We start from the raw sequence: 26505 nt of genomic DNA on the forward strand, positions 1-26505 counted from the left end.
GTTAATTTCATACAAAATAAGTGCATACGCTCGCAAATTTAAGTTTGTTAACTTTAAAAGTAACAATGTAGGTCTTTTAGTTTCATTTTCATAATATAGCGTCTGGTTGTCGTTGTGAATTTTCAATGTAAAAAATATCACAATACGGCGTAAAAAAGAAAAATTATCTAAATTTATGGACTTAGTCCATGAGGTTACTGCCATGTGGAATATCGTTGTGCCGATAGTGTTGACCCTTGTCCTGCCTTCAGAAGACTACTATTTTTTATATTTTTATATGTATCTATAAAATTTATTTATATTTAAAAATGTTAAATTTATTTCTCTTTCTCTATTCTCTACAAAATCACGCCCATGTAGTGGGTGATAACTAGTATAAAATAATACGTATATTATTATTGTCTAGTACTTGTAGTGTACACTATGCAGACTACGGAGACAAAACTCATATTTTAAATTAAATATTAAATTAATATGAGTCCGATTGTGTATAGTTTTAAAAAAAATTCAATTCGTAATATGCTTCTTCGAACTACTTTGTTTCTTAATGGTTTTCAATATTTTTTAAATAAATTTCATTCAACTGTAGGCTGACCACTGTTCCACCGCAAATTTCTAGTTAATTTAAACGGATAATTGAAAGCCAACGTAATTGGATATTCCTCCAGTAGTATATAAATATTTGGTAAGTGTTCAATAATATCTTTCATTACAATTTGTGCCGTTAATGGTCTATAGAGTAATCATAGAAATTATTATTTTTACAAATTATATTCCCTAAATATGTGGAAAAATAATACAAAAAATAGAGAACTTTCCAGATCTTTCAGCTTTACAATGCCAAAATTGATAAGTTGGTTGTTTATTAGTCAGTTAGTATATATATATATTTAAATTAACGATATAGTTCATTTCAAAATTAAGTACACACATAAAGAAAATCACTTAGAACAGAATATATTAATACGTAGTAATATACACACCATTTCAATTTCAAGTTGTTACAAAGAAGCAATAAAGATTTTTACAAGTAGTAATATATAACTTTATCTAGTGCAATTCGCGTTTCATTGCGGCTTACAGCGATTTCCCTGTTGGGCGGTTATTCGAGGCGGCGGCTCTCGTACCCTGGTCTCTGCAACAGTTACGATGAGAGCGGCCCTGGAGGAGCACGCCCTCATGGCACTCTGTCCTCCCGTCGCTACAATCGCTTAGTTTTTGATCTACATTCAAGTCACGATACTCTCTCTGTATGGAATCTTGATGAATTATCATCCTTTTACCGTCACTCGTTTTTATATATACTGTGATTTTATGTTTGCTATAGATAAACAAAGTTTGCAGTGATTGTGTGGAGTTATTGTTAACTTTAAATGGTAAGTTTTGATTTTAAAATTAACGATATGCTCGAATAAGATTTTTTTTTTGGCTACATGGTGTATGCCGCACATAGCAGGGTAGGCTGAGGAACCTTGGAAACTAGTGTTAAGACACTCCGTTACCATTAAGGCGCTTCTGTTTTCCACGTTCCTCCGAATTTTAGGGGCATTGCGTGTTGAGTGGCGAAGATCAACGTCAGGCAAAATGTTACATATTTCGGTTCCTCGAGTGGGACCCACAATCCGTCGGGTTGAAGTGGCACGCTTCTACCCTTGCACCATGACTTACCTCACTATAAATATATATTATAAAAAAAATATTTAGTTGAAATTAGAATATTATAATGTCATTAAGAGTAACTTATTTTTTAAGATGTATAACTTAGTAGGAATATTTTAAAAAGGCTTGTCAAGGTAATCTACTTCCTAAAAAAAGTAATTTTTAATTTGTTTACATTTGAAAGTATTTGATTACAATACTAAATTAGAATTCAAAAATATGAACTAATTTCATTGCACTATTTCTCGTTTGTTTGTGTTCTGGCAACTTTGTTTGCATTATGTATATTTCTTCGATTGATACTGTCAAACACATCAGACTCTACATTGTGATGTAATCATTAATATAATAATTAATGTTATAAAAATTTATTTATATACATTTTTTTAATAAATAAAAGCTTCACGCTATATCCCGCACACAGCAGGGAAGGCAGAGGGAATCTTTTGTAAAGACACTCCGTACTCCACTTTCTGGAGGCATTGCGTGTTGAGTGGCGTAACTCAACGATGCGATTTGTCTCGATATCAAAGCGAACAAATGGAAATATATATTTGAATAAATATTTCATTACTTCGAGTGGGGATCGAACCCACAACCGTCGCGTTACAGTCACACCCTTGTGCCGCTGCGCCACGACTGGCCTCATTTTTTTATCATATGTTAAAAATGCTATATAGGTATATTTAAAGTTCTAACTATAAAAGCTGATAATAGCATTCTTATCACAATCGATTAGTTGGATAAATGTGCTGATAACAAACTCGTTTCATCTATCTATATTTATAAAATCGAAAGGTCACTCACTCATCACGAAATCTCAGCAACTACAAGTGCTAGGAATCTGAAATTTTGCATAGGAGTTACTTATAGGACGTAGGTGCTCGCTAAGACGGGAATTTGTAATATTCGACTTCTAAGGGGTTGTTTTTGGGGTTGAAAGTTTGTATGAAACTTCGTTACTACAAATGCTAGGAGTCTCAAATTTTGTATAGACGTCACTAGGACGTAGTCATGGAGACAGAAATTAATAATAACATAGTTCACGCGGGTGAAACCGTGAGCGGGCCGCTAGTCTATAAAGCTGTATCATATAATGACTATGGCTGAATAAATATAATTTTTTTTCTTTAATGTTCATTTCTACAAAGTAAGTCTATCTTTTCCAATAACTTCTTCAAATAGATGTAGAAAAAAGTCACTTAAATTAAATAAATATGTACTTAACTCTAAAAGTTACTTACGATGTTAATATAAGCTTTCAGACTGAAGCGTGGGTTTTGTTTATACTTTCCGCTTCCAAAGGATAACAAATAACATAGAAACCCCTCATTTAAAACATTTTAGGAAACTTTCATATATACACGAAAAATATTTTCATTTCGAGATAGTCTCGCCAGCACTGGCTGGTTCGATTCCCACGCGAGGACATAAAAATATTTAATATTTAAATTTTTTTCACTCTGGTAACAAGGCAAAGCTCAACGTTGAGTTTCACCATTCAACACACAATGCCACGAGAATTCAACGGAAAGTGGGGAACAGAAATGTCTCAATGGGAACGTAGTGTCTTCAGTAGGCTTCCAGGTTCCCTCTGCCTACCCTGCTCTGTGCAGGGTATATCGTGAAATAAAAAAATAGCTTACATTGATTATTTATGAAAGAATGATACTGTTGCATGATTCTGAAACGGGTCACTATTTTTATTGTAGCGTGTGTGTTATCCACAAGCAAAAAAAATATTTTATCACAGAATATCTTGTAATGTATTTTTTTCGGTTATTCTATTTTTTTAATGCTTAAAGTAATATCCGATTAGTTAACTTAAAAAAACATATATATACCTATTATTGGCATATATACATTATGTACGTAGTACAAAGATTTAATATTGAGCTAACGATGTCGTATGAAAATGTTGTTTAATTAATGCTATAATTACATGGAATACATGTATTAATTATTATTGGTATTAAAATAATATAAGTTTTTGTATAAATATGTCGAGGGTGACCTTAGAAAAATAGAAAAAGCTCTGGTAGGGACGAGCATGTGAACTTTTGTAAAAAACTTGGGAACACGCGTATAGAATACATAATTACATATACAATTTCATTCAAAATGCCAAGCAATTCATATTTATAATCTATAACAAAATAAAATAGTAAATAACTTTTATGACAACGACCATCATAGTCACGTAGACAAAGACTTGCTAACTTCAGACATCTGAAGTAGTTAAATTAAGGAATTGATTGAGCTGGATCTCTTGGTTTAATTGAAATCCGGAAGTTTCTAAATCGTACCTGCTGGCTCAGGCTTCTAAACACAGTTAAACTCAAACTCAACTCAAACTCTTAAGTAATAAAGGATTTTAGATAAGATAATCTATATATATAAAATCGAAAGTTCACTCACTCATCACGGAATTTCAGAAACTACAAGTGGTAGGAATCTCAAATTTTGCATAGGAGTTATTTATAGGACGTAGGTGCTCGCTAAGACGGGAATTTGCAATATTCGACTTCTAAGGGGTTGTTTTTGGGGTCGAAAGTTTGTATGAAACTTCGTTACTACAAATGCTAGGAGTCTCAAATTTTGCATAGACGTCACTAGGGCCATGGAAACAGAAATTAATAGTAACATAGTTCACGCGAGTGAAACCGCGAGAGGGCCGCTAGTATTATATATACACGATAAAGCAAATTACAAAATATTTTTATAGGGTTTAGTTAAGCCTGTGACAAAGCTATTATTACGTCGTTGGTAATCCGAGATGAGATTATAGAACCAGATTTCCCTTCAATGGCAAAAACAGTATGTTGATAAAAAAATATTATGTTTAGCATAATATAAAAAGGGACAATATGATATTTTATTTTAATTAAAGTTAATATGATATTTATTTTAATCAAAGCTTGTTACTAAAGTGTGTATATATAGTCAATTATTGTGACAAGTTTTTTTTTAAAGTAAACAATCGAATGCTTGTATAATTGGATTAAAAAATAAATGAACGGAAAAAGCTTTTTTAAATATAATTCCGGTTAATTAATTATACTCTGTATATTAAAATAAAAAAGCGAGAAAAATTATAAATGTGTAGGAAATACAATCCATAAATTTAATATCATAGTTTATATTGCTTTAGTTGCTAGCTAAGTTTGACGAGTTTTATTCGAAATTTGATTTATTTACGTAAGCTTTTATAACAATTTCGGAACATCTGTTAGCGTACTTACTTACTTTTCAAAATGTTTATTTTGCCGACAGTTACAAAAACCCATTGAGGTTCCTTTTGAAATGAAATTTAATTAACGTAATATTTATTATTTTAAAACTCGGTAAGCTTTGAAAATAATTTATATGTTTTATTTAAATGATCACTTACTATTTTGTGATTATAATATAATCTGATTAAAATTTCTATGACAACAAATATGTTGAACTATATTTACTTTATGTTTAAAAAATAACATAGTATAAATACTTTACAGTGATTAATTTACGTATAAAATACGTATGAAGTTATAATGGATTCGGTGACATTTCTTATTATCTGTATGAAAATGATGCGATCAATCATAAAGCCAATTTTTTCTTAAACAAGAAACGAATCGAGAGATTATAAGATTAAAAGTATTTGCTTATTAAATATATTATAATCCATTCTTTTACATAATTAAACTTACTGCATTGATAACTATTTCTCAAAATGGTCCAATTTTTTAACTTTCTATATACCTACTATAGCTAAATCTATTTTTACAATCAGCTTCGTAATACTACAGTGAAGATGGCATTCTATTGTGATTTAATAGTGCTGGAACATAGTTCTTCTGGCCTGAATATTTCTATACTTTGACTCGTGACTAGAATTTAATAAATACCATCTAATACAACCATTAAACATGTTGGGCCTAAGCCTGTATTGTTCCTTTAAGGATTTATTTTACGTCCAATTTAAATGTAGAGTACGTGTTAGGCAACTTTTAATTGCCTTTACGACAAGAGACGGATTTAGCATTATTTGTATTGTTAGAGTAAATTTGAGAAATATATTTGTTTGCTCACTTAATTACTTAGCTTTAATTTAATACGAATGATTTTACAAGCTAAGCAATAGGTCTTACTTTTTGTCAGGTTTAAAATTTATTTGGATTTCTACAAACTTGACCTCCGTGCGATACATAGAGCTTCATAGTAATATAAAGTTTTACGAGTGTGTCATAAAAGTTTTCTACAATAATTTCATGACGTTAACGAAGTGTTAGTTAAAAATGAACCCGATTTTGTTCATTAATCCAGATCAGTAGGTATAATGGTATACCTATTCTATAAGTATAATCTACCCGGTACAAGACGAGTCAAAATTTGTTTAAAACATACAAAAGAAAAACGCTAAAACGCGTCTACCGCAGAAGCGTGAAATGTGCGAAAATTAGAAATATACATACATATATCATCTTGAGAGGAAAAAATAATATTTTATTTAAAAGAATCTGTTTCCGTAAACGTGGACCGATTATGTGCTTAAAGACCGTATAAATCTCAGTGATTTAGTCATGCGCCGAAAATATATGTTTCTTTCCTACCCACTTCTTTTACCCAAAACATGCGAACATATTTTCTGTGAAACGTTTTAGCGAATTGTAACTGTAGCATGTTGACATATAATATGTAGAAGCATCAAAAGGGGCCTCAAAGCGGTCTTGGCTGTTTCTATTCATTTGTGGGCGTTGTGGCAACAGAGATGTTTAAATAAAAGTCACACTTATATTCTGCAGTATCTTATTACTCGTTTACATAACAGTTTTACAATAAATCTCATAAGATTAACAAAATTACGATAGATTAGGAGCCAATAGGTTAATTGGTGAACATCTCACGCCATAGCTGTCAACCAATGACGTCTGCTATTCCTCGAGACTACACCTACTACCCTATTCGGGGTTACCCGCTCCATTTTAAATATTCTTCTAATATAATCCATTGCATAAATCAATTAAAATCGAAATGTAATAATTGCGAAACTATAATTAAAACTAATAAATAGCAGCGCGCCGTCACGGCCGTCCTGCATCGTCACACGTCCTCGTGTGCATAGGTTCAATCTGTGAACAATAAACATAGTGCTTTGCAATACATCCCGTTCGGTCTTCCTGACCACACAATATTCTTAGTATATTATATACACCAGACTTAGTGGATGTAACAGTGAACTCATAGTGAATACAATTTTATAAGTGTATTACAAATACTACGAAATGTTTCGTATAAGGCAAACATAACAATCTTACAAATGTCACATCCGTTAGTCAATACCACGCTAACAGTCACACAGACAAGTCATTGCCACAACGGTTAGTAATTGCCACACAGGCCAGTCATTGCCACACAGGCTACTTTTTGCCACACAGGCCAGCCATTGCCACACAGGCTAGTACTTGCCACACAGGCTAGTCATTGCCACACAGGCTAGCTACTGCCACACAGGCTAGCTGCTGCCACACAGGCTAGCTGCTGCCACACAGGCTACTCGTCGCCACACAGGCTACTCGTGGCCACACAGGTTACTCGTCGCCACACAGGCTACTCGTCGCCACACAGGCTACTCGTAGCCACACAGGCTACTCGTCGCCACACAGGCTACTCGTCGCCACACAGGCTACTCGTCGCCACACAGGCTACTCGTCGCCAAACAGGCTACTCGTCGCCACACAGGCTACTCGTCGCCACACAGGCTAGTCGTTGCCACAAAGGCTAGTCGTTGCCACAAGGGCTAGTCGTCGCCACAAAGGCTAGTCGTTGCCACAAGGGCTAGTCGTTGCCACAAAGGCTAGTCGTTGCCACAAGGTCTAGCATTTCCACAAAGGCTAGTTTTTCTAGTTTGCTAGTTCTTTTTTTTTTTGTTTTTTTTTTTGTTTGTTTTGTTTGTCTTAGCTTTGTTTGTTTGTCTTAGCCACACAGGCTACTACAGGGTAAGAGAGGTATGTAACTATTTAACATGGCCGTCATCGGCACATTCTGACTTTATTTTGTTGCTTGCAATCTCCGGCACTACTACGTGCTACTAGAATTGAAAGCCAATTACTACGGGCTTACGGGCTCTTTTAAGAGTCTTGAAAAGTTTGGGTCAAGCTTGGTTTGGTTACAGCACATAATCACCTACTTAATTCTTTAACTTTGCTTTACGTTTATCAAACTAAACCTTCTCAGAAGAAGCATTAGCTTCTTTTGCTCGTGTCGATTGCTCGATAATAAGATTCAAATCAAATTCATCCGTGGCTAATTACATTAAGTTTAGAGGCATAGAAACCTTTACTACTAACAATTCTAAAGGACTCACCCTGGTTATCCTACTCATAATAGCTGCGCTAATGGCTAGCTGATTGTCAGGTAGTGCATCATGCCATGACTTTTGTCTATCTCGACATGCCATGATTATTATCTATCTCGACAGAGCTGACTTTATTAAAGAGCATTCGGCAACAGAGCCGAAACAAAATGAAAACTTCTCACCAGATTCATCTAAGAACTGATCCATAGCTGGTTGAATGGAGCAAACATTCACCCATCGTTCAACCCGTTCATCGCTTGCCGTGGTATCCATACTGGTGCAGCGCAGTGCGATGTGGCCGCATTCACCACATGTGAAGCAAGTTGGAGTAACCACCTTCATATGCACACCAACTTCCTTAGACTGTAGAGATGAGGTAGTATCTGAAATCTCACAAAGTAAATAAGAATTTGCTATTACAACTACTATTGTTACAACAATCACTGGGTACAAAACCCTGCTTGTCACAGTTATAGCATCGCTGTGATAATTCTATTAGTGGCTTTTTTACTTCCATAGTCGGAGTACTCTTCTCACCAATCGGGTGTCCTCTTTTTCTTTGAAACAAACTGGAGCGAGCATTTCATTCCCAAGGCGTGTTATCATTTATAACATCATTAATTTGGTAATAATCTTAGCTGGCAGCTATCCTGCATGACATTCAATAGACATTATTTTCATACATGTTTATGCTCTAAATATTTCTGAACAGTGTAATAAGCTGCCCCCGACATACGCAGATAAACACTCGTCTTCCCTTGGACCACCATTGATTAATCGCTACAAATTTGCAGCTGGAGTCTCAACAATATCAAATCTCACTAAGAACAGATCTTTTAATTGTGGCCATTTAATTCCGGGAATAACTAGTTTCAGCAAGCCAAGAAGACGCCGATCCCTTGAGTGCCTGAGCATTATAAAAGGCTTGTTCCCAGGTTTCTCCTTTTACCAGTAAAACGGTGTCATCAGCAAAAGACCCAATTTTTCTAAAGGTTATAGGTAAGTTACACAGGTCATTGATAAATATTAAAGATAGGGTCGGTCCCAACATACTACCCTGTGGAATGCCATATTTGATAAGGTATATGCTGGTATATTCTTCTATTTTAGTGCATTGCATTCTATCCGTGAGATAGCTTTCGAATAGTTTGTGTTCGTTAACCCTTACACCAAAATCACAGTTAGATTTTAACGAATTTATAATTCTTACAACTTCAATTTCATCAGTATCAAGTAAAACGAACGACAGTTTGATGTTATCTATTTGTGGTTTTCCACTGATATTGACCTGCGGGGAACTTGAGTTCCGTATTAATTCAGAAGCGACATTCTTATTGTCACAAATACTTAACTTATTTTTTAATACTTTCCAAAATTTCTTATTATTTGGTTTTGCTGTCACAATCTCGGAGTTGTCAGATTCTCTCAACTTTTTTGTGCCTTGCTCATTGTAATTATCAAATCACTGCCAAAAATAAGTTTTTCTTGTAAACATATGTCACACCAAATGCGAACGTCGTGATCTGCAGCATCAGAATTAAACTTTCGTAACATTATTTTTCTTAATGTCAGATACCAATGGCTCCCGTAAAATTTTGTTTCTGCATGTCAAAAATAAATTTTCAACTTCACATTTTTTTACAATTTTCACATCTTGTCAAATTTTAACACTCTGTTCTGTATTTTGTTCCATATTCGTTGCTGGTAATCCCACTTCTGATGTAGAAGCATCAAAAGGGGCCTCAAAGCGGTCTTGGCTGTTTCTATTCATTTGTGGGCGTTGTAGCAACAGAGATGTTTAAATAAAAGTCACACTTATATTCTGCAGTATCTTATTACTCGTTTACATAACAGTTTTACAATAAATCTCATAAGATTAACAAAATTACGATAGATTAGGAGCCAATAGGTTAATTGGTGAACATCTCACGCCATAGCTGTCAACCAATGACGTCTGCTATTCCTCGAGACTACACCTACTACCCTATTCGGGGTTACCCGCTCCATTTTAAATATTCTTCTAATATAATCCATTGCATAAATCAATTAAAATCGAAATGTAATAATTGCGAAACTATAATTAAAACTAATAAATAGCAGCGCGCCGTCATATATATATAGACGTATAAATTTCTAAGGTTTTAATAATATATATTTTTTTATATTTGGACCTAGTCCATGAGATTACCGCCATGTGGGATGTCTATCGACTATCATTGTGCCGATAGTAGTTTCAGTTAACGGTTTAATAGCGAAAACAACACCTTAAGAGGCTATCGCTTAGCTGTTGGATCAAGAACCGGATACAGAAGGCAGTATTACTTGAGACGGCACGTATTGTGCGGAGGTTCCTCTCTCTGGAGCCCTAGCCACCGATGGCTTGGACCCTTGTCCCGCCCTCGGAAGAGTGGTTTTTTATATTTTTAAATGTATTTTTTTATAATAATTTATATTTAAAAATGTAAAATTTATTCACTCGTTTAATAAAAGTATATTTTTAATTCAATAACAATTTTTTTTTTGTATAGTTAATATTATATTACTTATAGATTGTGTATATTATTTTCTTATTATATATTTATATCTACATTTTTCTGGGTAAATAAATACATACATATTATATTGTACAGCTCTCGTAATATTAAAATAAAATTGTATTAATAAAACAACCTTGGACGGTCCTCTTATATCTTGGTAAATATTTTCTTATAACACCGAATTTTTCGATGTACTGATACTCTATTTAATGTGGAAAAATATTAATAATATACAAATATTAAATTTATCTCAATAATAATTGGATTACTAAGAATTTTACAATATTTTTTGTAAACATGTTGTTATATGTGTCGTAATAGTATTAAAGTAGTATAAAAGAATAGACCAACCGCTACGAGAATACAAAGTTTTGCATCCCTCGGGGAGATATAATGTATGCTTGAAGTGCAATTTAGAGGGAAAAGAAACAGAAAGCTTCGTGTAACATGCTAACGTGGCCTTCATGTACTGCGAAGTTTTAAAGTCTTCGTCAATTACGAGAAGAAATCTTTTATGAATAATTTGACAGTAACTTCTCAAAATTGTTAAAAAGTAATGACTACTTTTTTATCTAATGATATTATATTGATATTAAATTATATAGGTATTTGGGTTTAACGTTCAGAAATTTTAAATACCTCAAAGAAACAGAGAAGTATCTAGAGTGGAGATACTTCTCTGAATGAATGAAACCACTTCATTCTCCAGAGAGAAGAACGGACCCAGAATCATATCATTCTGATACTATCTAAGCTAATTATTAATGCCTCTACATAATTATATATATATAATAATTATCAATAACCTGAGAAGGCTTATAATTTTTAATAGTGTAATAAATTATGAAAAAAAAGACGTTGACAGTTATTGTATATCAAAAGTTTAAACAATAAACTTTAGGGTTAAGCTTTTAAAGTTGGATATACGTAGTCGTTGGATATACTGAATGAACCTTAATGCCTTTGTTAGTTCAACAATCCACAAGTACACTCAAGTTCACGAGACTATGTACTAAGACTCTATTATGGCCGAAGTGCAAAGTTTAAATCTAATTGCAAGATTCTTCACGAAAATAACTTTATAAAATCTCTTAGATAGATATCGAGTTCCTCGATAATAACACCTAATGCTTTTACCCATTTATTACTGACAAGGGTTTTATAGTAACTTCGTCATATTTAATCTGTATTTTGCCACGTTAGTAATTATTTTATTAATTTTCACGTGAAAGTTTTTTAGGCTATTTACACATGGATACATTCATATATATAGTCTTTTATTACAAATGTTATCACAGAGTTTATTACAAATGCTATCTATGTATTATATATTGCTACAACTTAATTTGAAGCTACGTACATTATGAAATTAGTTGGTGGTAGAGATTGTAGAGTCTAATAATTAATTTTGTTTTTATCGAAAAATCTGTTGTCAGTCTTTTGAAAATGTTGAAAATCTTTTGACTTTTAAAATTTCTTTTCAAATAACAAAACAAGATCAATATATATATCTTATTAATAATAAGATGAAATAATATTATACTCGTAATAATTTACCAAACTTCAGAAGAGACGCCTAATAGAACTTTCTGAGTATCCGCTGGGAGCCTTTAATAATTTACATTTACATAATAATATGAAAGTATTATGGTCTCATGTGACTTCTAAAATAACGTCAGCGTAATGGAAATTATATTTAATGTCTTTTTTTTCCTATTTCGGTCTCTAGATAAATAACATATGTGATAAAGTACTTACATACATTACGAGTATTGCTATTGGTAGAGCTTTTTCTATAATGGGTTTTCTCTAGGGGTTGATATACGACGACACTAACATTGTCACAGCACTATCACTACAGTATGTCTTGAGAAGATAAAACCTTCTTTCGTGTTAGAACTTGTATTACATTGTGATTCTATTGTGTTCTATTCTATAATTTTTTTTAGTGTGAGTTTTTGAGTTATAAAGTTTTATAGAATGATAGCTTATGGCTTTTTTTGTTAAATAAATTAAAAGATAATTAGAAATATCTTAAACTACTACTCTGAATGCGGCTTTGATGGTTTAGATTTGAGTTTTATTTTATTTTAATTTTGAGTCCCAACAAATTCGAATGAAATTAAATTTCATATTTAAATGAAAATACTTTCTTCTCATACTCTCTTTCCTTTATTTTTCTCTTTGTGACGAAAGGTGGGTAATATTTTTAACAGTCTATTGATTTTCTATTGGTTGCAAATATCTCTGAAGACGTTATACTAATCGACGTTCACCAGGGATAACCAGAGGCCATATTGTTAATATTAGAAATATAAAATAAAATTTTGCTAACTATGTCAAGTAGAGTATCGGTGAATAGATATTCGTAAAACAGGTCAAGTACGAGTCGGGCTTGCCCACCGAGGGATCCATATCAATTTCAGGATTGTAGGTCAACGGGAAGTACAACTTATAAAAGTTGACAATCGTAAGTTTGCAGACAGATGCTCATTTTGTATAAAATGTACTACAAATATGATTCAAATGGTTTATTTTTGTAACATAATATGAATTTGGAGATTTTGGTTTTTTTCCTTTATTTATACTGTAAGTTTTCACTTCTTGCCAAATTTCGAAACTGTGGGTCCACAGAAAGTACCCTATAGGTTTTGATTACACGTCGAATGTCATATAAAATGCAGCAAAATAGTGCAAAAGCGCTCATGTGATTGCGTTGACTTAGAAGCTTTTTTTTCTGTGCTCCAAGCATTCGGTACTCGGCAGTTGTTAAGCCCCGAGGGCGGCCTCAGGAAAACAAAGAGCAGCAAATGGGTATAATAATTGATAAATTGTATACAACTTACCTTTAGGCTTAAAGAAATTATGGAAATCTTAAAGTAAATGAGGAAAAGATTGAAAATATTATAAAATGAAAAGCTCCAAACCAAAATATTATTAAAAAAATTTTTCTTTTTTTTCCAATATGTATGTTCCAGAAGTAATTTGAATATGGGAATAATAAAACCAGCAGCATCACGTTCCAATTATTATATTCAACTACTTATGGTTAAACCACTTGTTCATTTACATATTTTCGAATTTGCTATCAAATGAGCTACTTTCATATGTTAAATTCGTACAATATATAAAGTAAATGTATTATTTATTTATTTAATATTCTCAATATTTAATGTGTCATTAATTATTAAGATCAGTAGTGACGCAGAGGTTCAATGAGTTCGATTCCTGGTCGAGGAAATGAAATATTTAATATTTTCATTTCATCGCTCCACGCGAGGCAAAGTGCGGTGTTGAGTTCCGCCACTCAATACGCAATGTGTATAGATTTCGGCGGCAAGTGGTAAGCGGAGTGTCTTAACACTAGGCTCCCTCTGTGCAGTATACTATGTGAAGCTGAAATAAGCTTACAAATAAATATAGATATATTTTTTTGTAACTTTATTTAATTATACACCCTCTGAATCAGCTCAATGGAGATTCAATATTTCTTCAATTACTAAATATTTATCGAACACTCTCTAGACGTGATAATTTAGCTTGTATGATATAATATAACGAAATATTCCAGATTTTTTTATATTCAATGAAACGTAATATATTCAATCATTTTAATATAGCTTGTTTGTTTTCAGAAAATGTGTCATGGCCTAAGGATGATATACTGTTGTTTTGAATATTTATCAGAAACTTCTTAAGATATCACTATGTCTGACACACAAGCCGGCGGTGACCATGTGGTGGCATATTGCGATCCTGGTGGACCAAATTTTCAACGCATCTACGTGAAATTCCATGGCTATATAGCTCTTATAATATGTTTACTTGGATCTGTCGCCAATTCTGTCAATATAGCAGTTCTCAGTCGCAAAGAAATGATATCTTCTACTAATTCCATTTTAACTGCTCTCGCCTTCGCGGATCTCCTGGTTATGATTGACTATATACCCTTAGCCCTTCATATATACACGAATATTGCTGAACCCCTCAATCGTAATTCATACGCATGGGCGCTGTTTGTATACTTCCATTCGATATTTAGTCAAACTTTCCACACTGTCTCTATCTGGTTAACGATAACTTTGGCTGTTTGGAGGTTTGTTGCAATAAAATTTCCTCAGAAAAACAAAACCCTCTGTAACAGAACAAATACGAATATAGCTATAGCTGTGGCATATATGGTCTGTCCAGTTGTGTGCCTTCCTATTTATTTTGCAATGACCATAAAAGAGTTACCGGTACATAACGATGAGAATAGTAATAGTACAATGAATGTAACAAGTTTTACGAATAATTCCATACATAAGGAGCCAACATTTGCTATATCGATGACTCAAAATGAACACTTGTTGACTGCTATATTTTGGATTTATAGTGTCTTTTTAAAACTGATTCCATGTATAGTATTATCTATTCTGAGTATATGCCTTATATTGAAAATGAAATCGAGCGATAGAAGGAGGCAAAAGCTGTTGAAGAAATCTGCTATCATGACAAATGAGGTAACTGTGACGCATATAATATTGTTTTAATAATCTTTTAGCGCAGCTTTGATTACAACTTATTATTTTTATTAGCTTATATAGCCACTTTTAGTGGACAATTAATAATAATGTAATTTTGTACTATTTATTTTACATAAATGATATCTCCATTAATTACATAGTATGTTTCTACAGTTGACAAGATACACATATAGTGTATATTGAAGTCTAGTCTAGTCTATTCTTATAATTGTATTAAATAATTGTATATATCTTTGTGCAGGGTGAAAAAGCTCGTCTCAATGAAGATAGCAACAAGAGAAGCGGCGGTCGAACTGATCGTACGACACGTATGCTCGTAGCATTACTTGGACTATTCCTCGCTACGGAACTGCCACAAGCCTTGTTCGGTCTCCTCACAGCGATCGCACCACACCTTTTTCAAGTGTGTTATTATGCATTTGGTAAGTAATAATAACGCTTTGTTATTTTTTTATGGTAGAGATTGTAATGTGATGTGTGAATAGAGACCCATATATTATATTGGTATGACTCCACAAAACTAAACATAGTGAAAATATAATAAAATCGTAAATCTCTATTGCTTAAATCAAAGTCTAAAGTTAAATTTACACAATTTCAAAGATTTATTCAAATGGAACTCAAATCAACGTCGTTCCTTGTAGTGCAAATTACTTTTAGTCTTTCGTCTAAAAAAGAAAACATAAATGTAATCGAAAAACAAGATCATGCCTTTTCAGTGTGGTATTATAGTTAGTCCTTTTGATGACTTCACGAGAATGAGGTATTTGAGTACCAGTTTACATATAGGTATCTGAAATCTTTCTTTGAACATAACGTTCTTTGACTACTCTATAAAATTTAAAATACTCGTAGAACATTTGAAAAAATTGCATTATATTTGTGTACCATAGGAGTTTCACAAAAATAAATTGTTTTACGTTACGGTCTCGGTCTCGGTCTCGTTACGGTCGAAACAATTCATTTTGACTTAGTGGATTATACAAATAGAGAAAATATTAATACAAATTTTCTTTCTATGCCACACATCGAACCTACGACCATTGCCAAACGCCGCTTTACTGACGATGATCATATAAATATTTCCAAGATACAAAATAATCTTATCCTGCTTTTATTTTCTCTATAATTGCTAAACAACTTTACCATTAACCTATTAGCACAACTCTGTGATAATGAGGGATCTTTTACCCGACGAGACATATACATATTAAAGGCCCTTTTCACAATTAAATCTTCGCAAAATTTACGAGTAATATACACGTGTACATATAATACCGTATATCGTAATTTTATGTATAGACTAATTAAATTATTATATAAGTTTAAAAGTCATTATACAAAAATTAATATTTAAAAATTCCAAATTCTAATTTTAGAAATTGAATTGACTTTTGAATTTTAGAATTGAATTGAATTTTGAATTTGTAACTATTAACGATATGTAACTAAAAGCTTAAACGTACCTATTGATAGAATATATTTGATAAAATAATTGTTATTCACTTAACATATAGTTATCTTTCGTGAAGTCTTTATATTTACTTTTTATTGTAATTTAAGTAGCGTCATAAAAAGTCAGGATGTTCCCTGGACCCTGAGGTCTTGATTGAATTCGATAAATTTTACGATCCCTTGCTCGTAGACACGTCGTAGAAGGCACTTAAATAATATTACTGGCACAAATGTATTACGTGAACGAGATACTTTCTTACCTTTTTGTCCGAGAATGAGGCAGAAGTACGTCTACACATACTTTTATTATATGGATTGACTTATTTGAACTTACCAAAAACTTACCAAATAAAAAATATGATTTTACCCTTTTTATAAATTTCGATATAAGTAATATTCTGTTTATTGAACAAAATGAGTATAGCGTTTTCGCCACAAGTGGCCTTCGCCTTAAAAGGATTTATTTAAATGGCTTCTCAATTTGTTTAGACAAAAGCAATTGTAAAAATATTAACCTTTTGGTTGGGTCGACGTTGTGAATAATGTTTGCGACGTGAACGGATTTTTGCGAATTAAACGTCAAAGGAGGCTCAGTACGTCCTCCGTAGCGCACAGTAATTATTTAAATATTCAAAAATATTCGTATGGTTATTACTGAAACGTGGGACGTTTAAATATGTTTCAGTAACGTTATGTATATAATCCAAAGTAATTACTCATAATAATAAAAAGTGGATTTCATTTTGGTCGTATTTTTCCAACTTCACGCTGTAACCTACACATAGTGAAATAGGCAGAGGAAACATAGTGTTAAGACACTCCATTCACCATTTTCTGCCGAATTCTGAAGGCATTGAGTGTTGATTGGCGGAACTCAACGCCGCGCTTCTGGTTGACAGCAGACACCAGAGCCAAGAAATGCAAATATTACATACATACATACATTTTTCATTTCCTCGAGTGAGGTCGATCCTACAACCAGTCACGTTTCCAGTCACACACTTGGCCTGACCTTTTGGTCGTATTTTAATAAAATGTTTCCTATGTTTAGATTTGCTTGGCAGAAGGCAAGGGTTACAAGAGATTTACTTTCAAATTTTAATGTTTCTAAATTTTTTCCTTAGTTAGCGTTCAAAATGTGATAAGATATATCAAAATATGTCAAACTAGCGGACGCGCGCAGCTTCGCTTACGTAATTAGGGGTGAATTCTAATAAACCACGAAACATGTGTTTAATGAAATATTTTTGATAGTCTAAATTTCAAATTTTATAAAAATCGGTGGCGATTTAAAGATTTTTCCATACAAACTTTCAACCCCTTATTTGCACCCTTAGGGGGTGAATTCTATAAAATCATGAAACACATGTTCAATTAAATATTTTTAAGAGTCTAAATTCAAAATTTTATAATAATCGGTGGCGTTTTAAAGATTTTTCCATACAAACTTTCAACCCCTTATTTGCACCCTTAGAGGGAGAATTCTAGAAAACGACGAAACACGTATTCAATTAAATACTTTTAAAAATCTAAATTTCAAATTTTATAAAAATCGGTGCCGATTTAAATTTTTTTCCATACAAACTTTGAACCCCTATTTCACCCCTTTAGGGTTAAAATTTTTCAAAATCCCTTCTTAGTGGATGTCCAGATTACGAAAGTAAACATCTGTCCAAATTCCACGTTTCTTCGCACAGCGGTTACGGCTGTGCGTGCGTCTTACCTCAGTCAGTGAGGACAAGTCCTTTTATATATGTCAAATAATATTCGTAGGAATAATTTAACTTTTAAATTGTTAATGCTAACAATAAAAAGTTGTAAGAAGCATATAAGAATTTCGACAATGCTCTATAAGAAGTACTGTAGTGCAGCTTCACGCTGTATCCTGCACACAGCGGGGTAAGTGGAGAGAGAGAGGTATTAAGAAGGAGGGTATTAACACCAGGTTCCAGGGATTATGCCCCTGCTGGCCACGACTGGCCTCTGTAAGGTGTGGCTTAAACGATTTCCAAAGAGGCGTAATTTAATCTTAGACTACTAATTCCCATTATAAATATTCTTCTTCTATCTTTTTTAAAATTAGACTTGTACTGTATCTGATGCTGATATTTATTTAATAATACTATGAAACTAACATTAAAATAAGCTAAGTAATTTAAAAAATATTTAAAATAAGCACTCTTTTTATAATTATACCAAAAATATTAGGCAGATTTAAAGATCATATTTCTCAGTTCTTGTTAGAGTTAAATCTTTCACGGACTAAGGAAAGGAAAGGAGATTTACGCGTCCGCTTGATTAATCTGTCTTTTTGTATATTTATATTTCTATTTATTTATTAATATACTTACTTGTATTTTTGTATCAGCAGGCATGCTTCATAATTTGAGTCTTTAAGCGTTATTAATTAAATTTGTACGCGTTCAACGTTGACGTCTACGTTGTTTTAATGAAAGATTGTATTAAAAATATTTTCCTCGTGTATTATTTACTCTTAAATATTCTTTTGTTTCGCTTTCACTTCTTTATTATATAATATTAATATTTTTCTATATTTTGTACTTCGGAAAATCTTTGTTTATTATTTTTGTTCGAGCTCTGCCCATTCCAAGACTGTGATCATTTATATAATAAGTAAAAAAAAGTAAGATCAAGGCTTTCACTTTCCAATCACGAGTTTTTTAAATTAAATATTAGTATTGAATTCTGAAACATTTTAAAAGAATGTGATGAAAATTTGATTGATAATGTTGATTTTTTTGTTTACATTTACTGAAACCTTGAATGTTTGCAAAAAAATTCTTTGAAGTTCGAACATAAAAGAGCCATTAGGTGATTTGTTTTAAGTCGATGATTGAGTAAGAAGCAAATCATTCGTGATTGAGTCGGATTTTATTCAGCTCTGCCAAAAGCAAAGACTTATGAATACAGAAACATTATTAAAATAGATTTGAATATTTTTTTCAACGCTACATTATTTGTGAATTTCTATGTAAAGTATAAATTATCTATGTTACTTAGGGCAATCTGTAATCTGTATTCTATACAATACCTTGACAATGTATAGAATACCTGGGGCGTCTAGGCATGTATGAAATAATATAAATATTATTGTCCATTATATACTTTACCTAGATAATGAATAGAATTCTTGATTCTAGATAGATGAATTCTAGATCTTGGTCCATATTCTTATATTCGAGCTACATATTTAGTGGTTTTTAAGTGCAAGTTAGGTTAGGTTAGAAGCTTTTAAACTTGTTTTGTTTGTCCCGGTTAATCTCCGGAACAGTTGAATCGATTTTTTTAGGACTTTCGTTACAGATAGAGAAGGTTATCATATAGGCTTTTTATCCCGGAATTCTGTAATTTTGTAAATGGAAGATACATAAGAAAAACTATTTTTAGGGGCATTAGACAATGTAATAAATAAAACTCAAAACAGTGATTTTTACAAGTTTTGTCTGTTTGTCTGTGCGTTTGAGCACGCTAATCTCAGAAACAGCTTATCCAATTTAAATTCCTGTTTTCACTAATGTAAATACATTAGCAAACATTTAGTAGTTACTTTTTTGTTTAACGTCAATCGATTCACAAATAAAAATATATATTTATAAATATAAAATATTTAGCTCGATACAATTCGTACAAAATATCTGTATCGTTGCAATGGCTCGAAAAATCAGAGAAGTTTCCGATATATATATTTATTAACGGAAATATCTACTTTACATAACGCCTTAGGAAAGCCATCATACCCTGTAGCAAAACTTAAGAACAAATTTGACATGTACCTTTATAGTAAGGTACATGGATATCCCTCCAATCCCCCGAAATATGTTATCTAAAATCTTTTGGGTCGTCAAACATGTTTTTCCTAAGGGTATCGTTAGACAACGCGATGTAAGGGAATCTTACCTAACCTACCAATTTGACTCTAAGTTACAGTAAAATATTATTTATTTTTCTATGTTCTTTTTAAGCGTAGAAAGTTTCTTTGTTTTCTTTTATATATTTATCTATATAAAGATATAAAAGAAATAAAAGAAAACAAAGAAATGCCTCCTATGAGGCAAGTTGAAAAAAAAAAAGAAGTAGTAACAAAGATTGTAGGCAAAAGCGTGGCGTTGAGTTTCGCCTCAACACGCAATGCCTAGAAAATTCTGCGGAAGGCTTCAGGGGAACGGAGTGTCTTAACACTAGGTTGCCTCTACATATCCTGCTAAATGCGGGATACAGCAAAATAATATTGCTATTTATTACATATGGAAAAAATATTGCTATATATTACTAATAGATTTTTATTAAAGGCAACCAAAATATATACGATTCGTAAAAGAATTTTCTTTTCTAAATTATAAATAAAATTTTCTTTGTTAGGTAGGTTTATAAAAGTTAGAGCATTGTTTACGAGAGCCTGATCTGATCCCTGCAGGGAGTATTCTATTGACTAATAGCTGTTTGTTCCGGTGTGGTTAAATCTCTGCGCAGTATTTCATCCGCTTCGCCATCCATCGAATGTCAATAGATTGTATACACAGTCAGTATGTCGTAAAAATATAGGGGCTACGCAGATAACAATATTTTAAACTAAGTTCAGGACGTAGAGGAGCAGTGATACAAGCGTTTGATTATAAAAGCGGCGGTTCGATCCCCATCAGAGGAATGAATTATTATTTATTAATATTCTCATTTCTCCACTCTGAAGCACGCTATTGACTTGGAAAAGTTCGCCGTTGAGTTTTGCCATTCAACACCCAATGCCTCGAAAATTCGGCGGAAAGTAGGGAACGGAGTGTTTTAACTACTAGGTTCCCTCTGTGAAGTTAAAGAAAAATCCCCATAGTAAAATATGCCTGATCCATATGAAGATGTTTTAGTTACTTACAAGGAAATCACGATATTACAGATGACTGTGTTTAAAGCAGTATACCTATTGCTTACATACTTAATAAGCTCGAATCATACCACATCTATATATTCACACACCTATATAATCATACCATATCTATATCTTTCCACATATAACTTTGAAAATTGAAAGAAAATATTCTTAGATTAGTAAAAACATGCCGCCGGGCGCGATTATTAACTGTTTGCGTTAGAAGGAAATTTCACGTTGTAAAGTTTAATTTTCATAAATGATTTAATTAATTCAGTATTTATAGTTGCCAAATTTATAATCACACATTGCTATATGCTAATAAAGTGTTTAATTATATATTTTTTGTAAATTATGTCTTATTTCTTATGTAACAAGGTACATATCGGTACACTTTCTTCATGAAAGTCAATTGATTGATGATTGATGCCCTTCCTAGCATATAGTACGGTCGACGTGACGTGGCCTTATGATCTATAACTCTACTTCTTATCACTCACTCACTTTTGCTTCATAAAACTTATTTGCCATATTTTGTCACTCATATTTTCGTTATGCCCAAACTACCTGAAGACGCGTCTTCTTTCATTTTAATGTGATATCCTCGCTAGTATCTGCCATTCTATCCATATCACAATATTCATCTTTCTTTCAATCTTCTTCTTTAATATTAATTTTAATTTAAATATTAATTTTAAATTTAAGGTAAACGTAGAAAATATCAAATACCTTTTTTCGACATTACTCTTGGTGTCAATTTTTGCCTACCATTTTGTTTTAAGAAGAGTTTTTGGTCAAAATGAACTCTTATAACTGATTATTAAGTAAGTACATACATATATTTATATAATAATATTTTATTTATTTACCAGGTGAAGTCATGGATTTGATGGCATTAGTTGGATCTGCAGTAAATTTTGTACTGTACTGCAGCATGAGCCGACAGTTCCGTTCAACGTTCACTCGTCTGGCAGGCAAGTTGCGACCGTCACTGGGCCGCCAGGACAGCGAGCGAGTCACCACAACCACCACGGTAAAAGCGTAGCGATCGCGGTCCGCGGTCGAGACGGCTGCGCAATTGTGAATATACTATACTTGTAGGGTTTGTAATGTCTGTCTACGAATTCTTTTATTTCTATTTGTATGTAATGTAATATAAGCCCATACATTTAAGTCGTCTAACGAATGAACGTCGTATGGTTGCAGGATCAATATCGTTGAGGTATAATAGCGAAGACTTTGGCAAACTTCGATAGTCGAAGTTTCCTTAGTATCGATAGTATTACAACTGAAATATTAATATTTTAAATATATATTTATTTATTGATTATTGTGTTAGAAATTGTATAACAACTTTTTGCTTTGTTTCTGTAAAGTGAAATCAATTATAGGGTTTCCCACGCAAGGAATTCAAAGGTTGGCGATGTTGGAACTAATTAGAATAGGTACCATAGAACTAAAGCAAATATACTTACTTATACTAGTCGATTATAATTTCTCGCCTTGATTTGCTATAAACGTAAGGTTTATTTACAAAAAGTAGAAAATTGCAAGACATTTATGTAAGTAATTGTTTATCTGAATGCAATTAATGGTGCCTAGTTTTAAGTAATATACCTAAATTAAGATCTTGTACGTTAAATAAAAGGTATGTAAGAATTTGAATTCATATTTTACATTGTTTCTAAATTTATAATTGGAAAATATATCGCAATTATAATTGAATAATATATCTGATTTTTGTAACATTATATTTCATAAAACCTCAATAAATAAAAGCTCTTTTATATATTAAAAATGTTGTATATATAAATTTAATATTTATTCATATTTGTTGGTTAAGTTTAAGTCGAATATCATGAAAGAAATGAAAGTGTTAATATATATAATAAAAGTATATTTATATAAATGTAAATAGAATAGGAAAAAATAGGTAATCTTAGGTGTCTGTAGGATTCTGTAATTTGCATTATAAGTTCATAATGACGAGACGTAATGAACATTAATGGATGTCTTTTATTGCGACAGACGCAATTAAGTTTTAGGTCAATCATCCAAATCTTTTACACCGTCTATCCATCGAGTGTGAATAAAATTGTAAATAGTAAATAAGTATTAGCTATATACCAAAAATCGAGGCCAGTCGTGGCGCAGGTTGTGGGTTCGATCCCCATTTGAGGAAAATAAATATTTATTTAACTTTGTATTAACATTTCTTTGCTTTGGTCGAGTATAGCCCGGCGTTTATTTCTGCCACTCATCACGCCTTCAGAATTCGGCGGAAAATAGGAAACGGAATGTCGTAACACTAGGTTCCCTCTGCCTACCTTGCTGTGTGTTAGCTATTATAACATTTCAAGAATAAATACAAAATTTCTATTGCGTGTTAATCAGTGGAGTAATCGTAAATCGTGTTAGTTTGAGTAACCACAGCGTATAATAATACGTTTTCAACTTTTAAACGTCAAAATAGAATTAATTCTAAGGAGTGGTTTTGTATGTAATTTACTTTATTTTCAAGATTTATTGTAACAATTTATGGTTATAAAAACGGAAAGACAGGTTGAATTTATAACAAATATTTAAATTTATAGCATGTAGTTTATTTTCAATTTAATGTCAAAAGAAATTATCAAAGATTTTAAATGTCTTATACACTTACACTTACACTATCTTTATTATATTATACAATTGTTGAAGTATATTGAAACTCGACATGATCGGAAGGTCCGTTGTAATCTGGGTCATATGGGTCGATTGTTTTTGATGGACGGTTAATGGTACCCATTAGGTTTAAATGAAAGTCTTCAATAGTTAGACACCCTCCTTCAGAAACTCGGTTGAAATGTAAGTTATGCTTTAAGAATAAGCTTAAAAATACTAAATTTGATGAAAATTACTTGTAGATTTATAAAAATAAATTGGTTTTAAAATATTTTATGATTTAAGATAAGATATGATAAAATACTTATAATATATCGTGAAAATAATAATCTATAGACATTGTACTTAAAATCTGTTAGAAATGTTCCATTTAGGAATGTATAAAAATGTGTATTTGTATATAATGCTTCTATTTTATTGACTTTAATGATTTGTATGTTTTAAACTTTAAATGTGGAGAACGGAGTGTCTTGGCACTAGGTTCTCTCTCTATATCCGGTATACAGCATAAAGCTGTAAAAAAATCTTAATGCAATTAATGTATAAATACCTACTGTTATTACATATCTATATATAGTCTTTTGTATAAATATCTACCTATTTATTTTTGGGGTTCGGTACATCAAAATAATAGAAAAGAAAAAGATTTAATAAAGGATCTTTGTAGTCCGTTTATCTGTCTGCCCGTGATGATTTATTTCAATATCGCGAGGAGATAAATTAATACCAAATATTCGGGATTACAGTCGATTAAAATTATTGCATATTCAAAACCTGTAGGATACTTTCCGTTGTACCTACAATTATAATATTTGGTAAAAAATAAGAACTTACAGCACAGATAAAGGAAATGCGAATTAGGAAATTTATTCCTATATCATAGAGAACCATTACACACTTATATTTGTTGTAAATTTCATACAAGTTTAGTGCATAAAGCCGTTACCTTAACTTTCGTAAGTTATAGTTCCCGTTGACCTACATAATGAAATTGGCACGGAACTCCCGATGGACGAGTCTGACTTCACTTGATGGTTTTTTCTGTTTTCTTATACTTATGTGTTTAGATGTGTTATAAGGATTAATTGTGTATATTTAAATATATTGAGACTTAATAGTGAAATGTTGTAGTATGTATATGTCGTAGAAACGTTTATAGTTAGTCAAAATTTTGTATAGATAAAAAAACGTATTAAAATAAAGAAATACGTCAATTATGTTCTGTGTATTATTTAACGTTTAATGTCTTTTAAATTATTTTGATTGCAATACAAACAAGTTAATCTATATTTAGTTTAGTAGAGTTTCCCCCGTGACCCTTTTGCAAGCCATTAAAATTACTTCATTCGATAACAATAGGTTGCCATTTCGATTGTTTTGGTCTATTACGACTTACGAGTGGCCAATGAAGGTCATATCATCAGTAAGTTATCCCTTGTTCTTTTTGTTTGCCACTTCTCACCAAAATTTTAGCAAATAAACTCATATTTACGTTTTTGAAATGAAACGCCAGTGAGGTTAGTTGAGGCCAGTCGTGGCGCAGGGCCATAAGCGCGTGACTGTCCCCCACTCGAGTTCCACCACTCAACACGCAATGCCTTCAGAATTCGTAAGTTTTAACAGTAGGTTCCCTCTGCCTGCCTACATTGGTGTATGCGGGATAAGAAAAGGATTAAGCTAACAAAGTGCTGTATTACTTACTACTAAAGAGAGTGTACATTTTTTTGTTATTTTTATGAGCCTTACGCTTTATCCTGCCGATTTTCTAGTGTCCAGACACTGCGTTCTCCGTTTTCCGTTCAAATGGAAACGAACTCAATACCGCATATTGCTTACCAGAATAGGAAAATAAAATAATTCATGCTCCCTCGTAATTCAACAAACGTTTGTACTGTAAATACACAGGGAAATGTAAAAAGTAAATCAGCATATTTACTCGATTTTTGAATGTGGATCACGAGATGATACTGCTAGTATGATGAATTTTAACGAACTTTGTTGATTTTACAAGTACATGCACTGGTTTAGCTAATGGATTTATATTGCGTAATTGCATCATCCTATTTAATGTTCATGTCATCCATATTACGGGCCAGTTTGTGGGAATTTGTGTGACAAATTTGCTATCAATATTCGTATATTAGAGGTATAAACATAAGAAGTTATTTTAATAATTAAGAATACACATATATTTTTTTAGACATTTTGGGTTAATATTATAGTTACGATATTTCCCCAAAAGGCACTTGAATCTACAATAGAGTCATTTCCATTGTGGGTTCTTGTATCCACATTTTCCTTCTCGTATACTCTTATTTGGTATATTTCAGCGTGAGAAGTGTTTCCACTCACTTTGGTAAAAAGCAGGAAACAGTATGGATTTTTTTCTTTTATACTAAAAGGGTGCAAACATGACATGTTTTTTTTATGATTTCAACCTAG

General features: G+C 32.3%; 1 protein-coding gene across 1 annotated transcript; it reads left to right on the forward strand.

The window, feature by feature from the left end:
* The first annotated feature begins 1109 nt into the window (after nt 1-1109).
* LOC146527642 (G-protein coupled receptor dmsr-1-like) lies at nt 1110-25280 on the forward strand. Its single transcript, XM_085205095.1, has 4 exons — nt 1110-1376; nt 14172-15038; nt 15304-15484; nt 22272-25280. The coding sequence occupies exons 2-4, from the start codon at nt 14244-14246 to the stop codon at nt 22442-22444; spliced, it is 1149 nt and encodes a 382-aa protein (XP_085061221.1). The 5' UTR covers nt 1110-1376; nt 14172-14243; the 3' UTR covers nt 22445-25280.
* Nucleotides 25281-26505: the final 1225 nt, after the last annotated feature.

Source organism: Heliconius melpomene, chromosome 20, assembly GCF_056956725.1.
Source record: "Heliconius melpomene rosina isolate 202511_hmr_F chromosome 20, ASM5695672v1, whole genome shotgun sequence".
NCBI lineage: Eukaryota > Metazoa > Arthropoda > Insecta > Lepidoptera > Nymphalidae > Heliconius > Heliconius melpomene.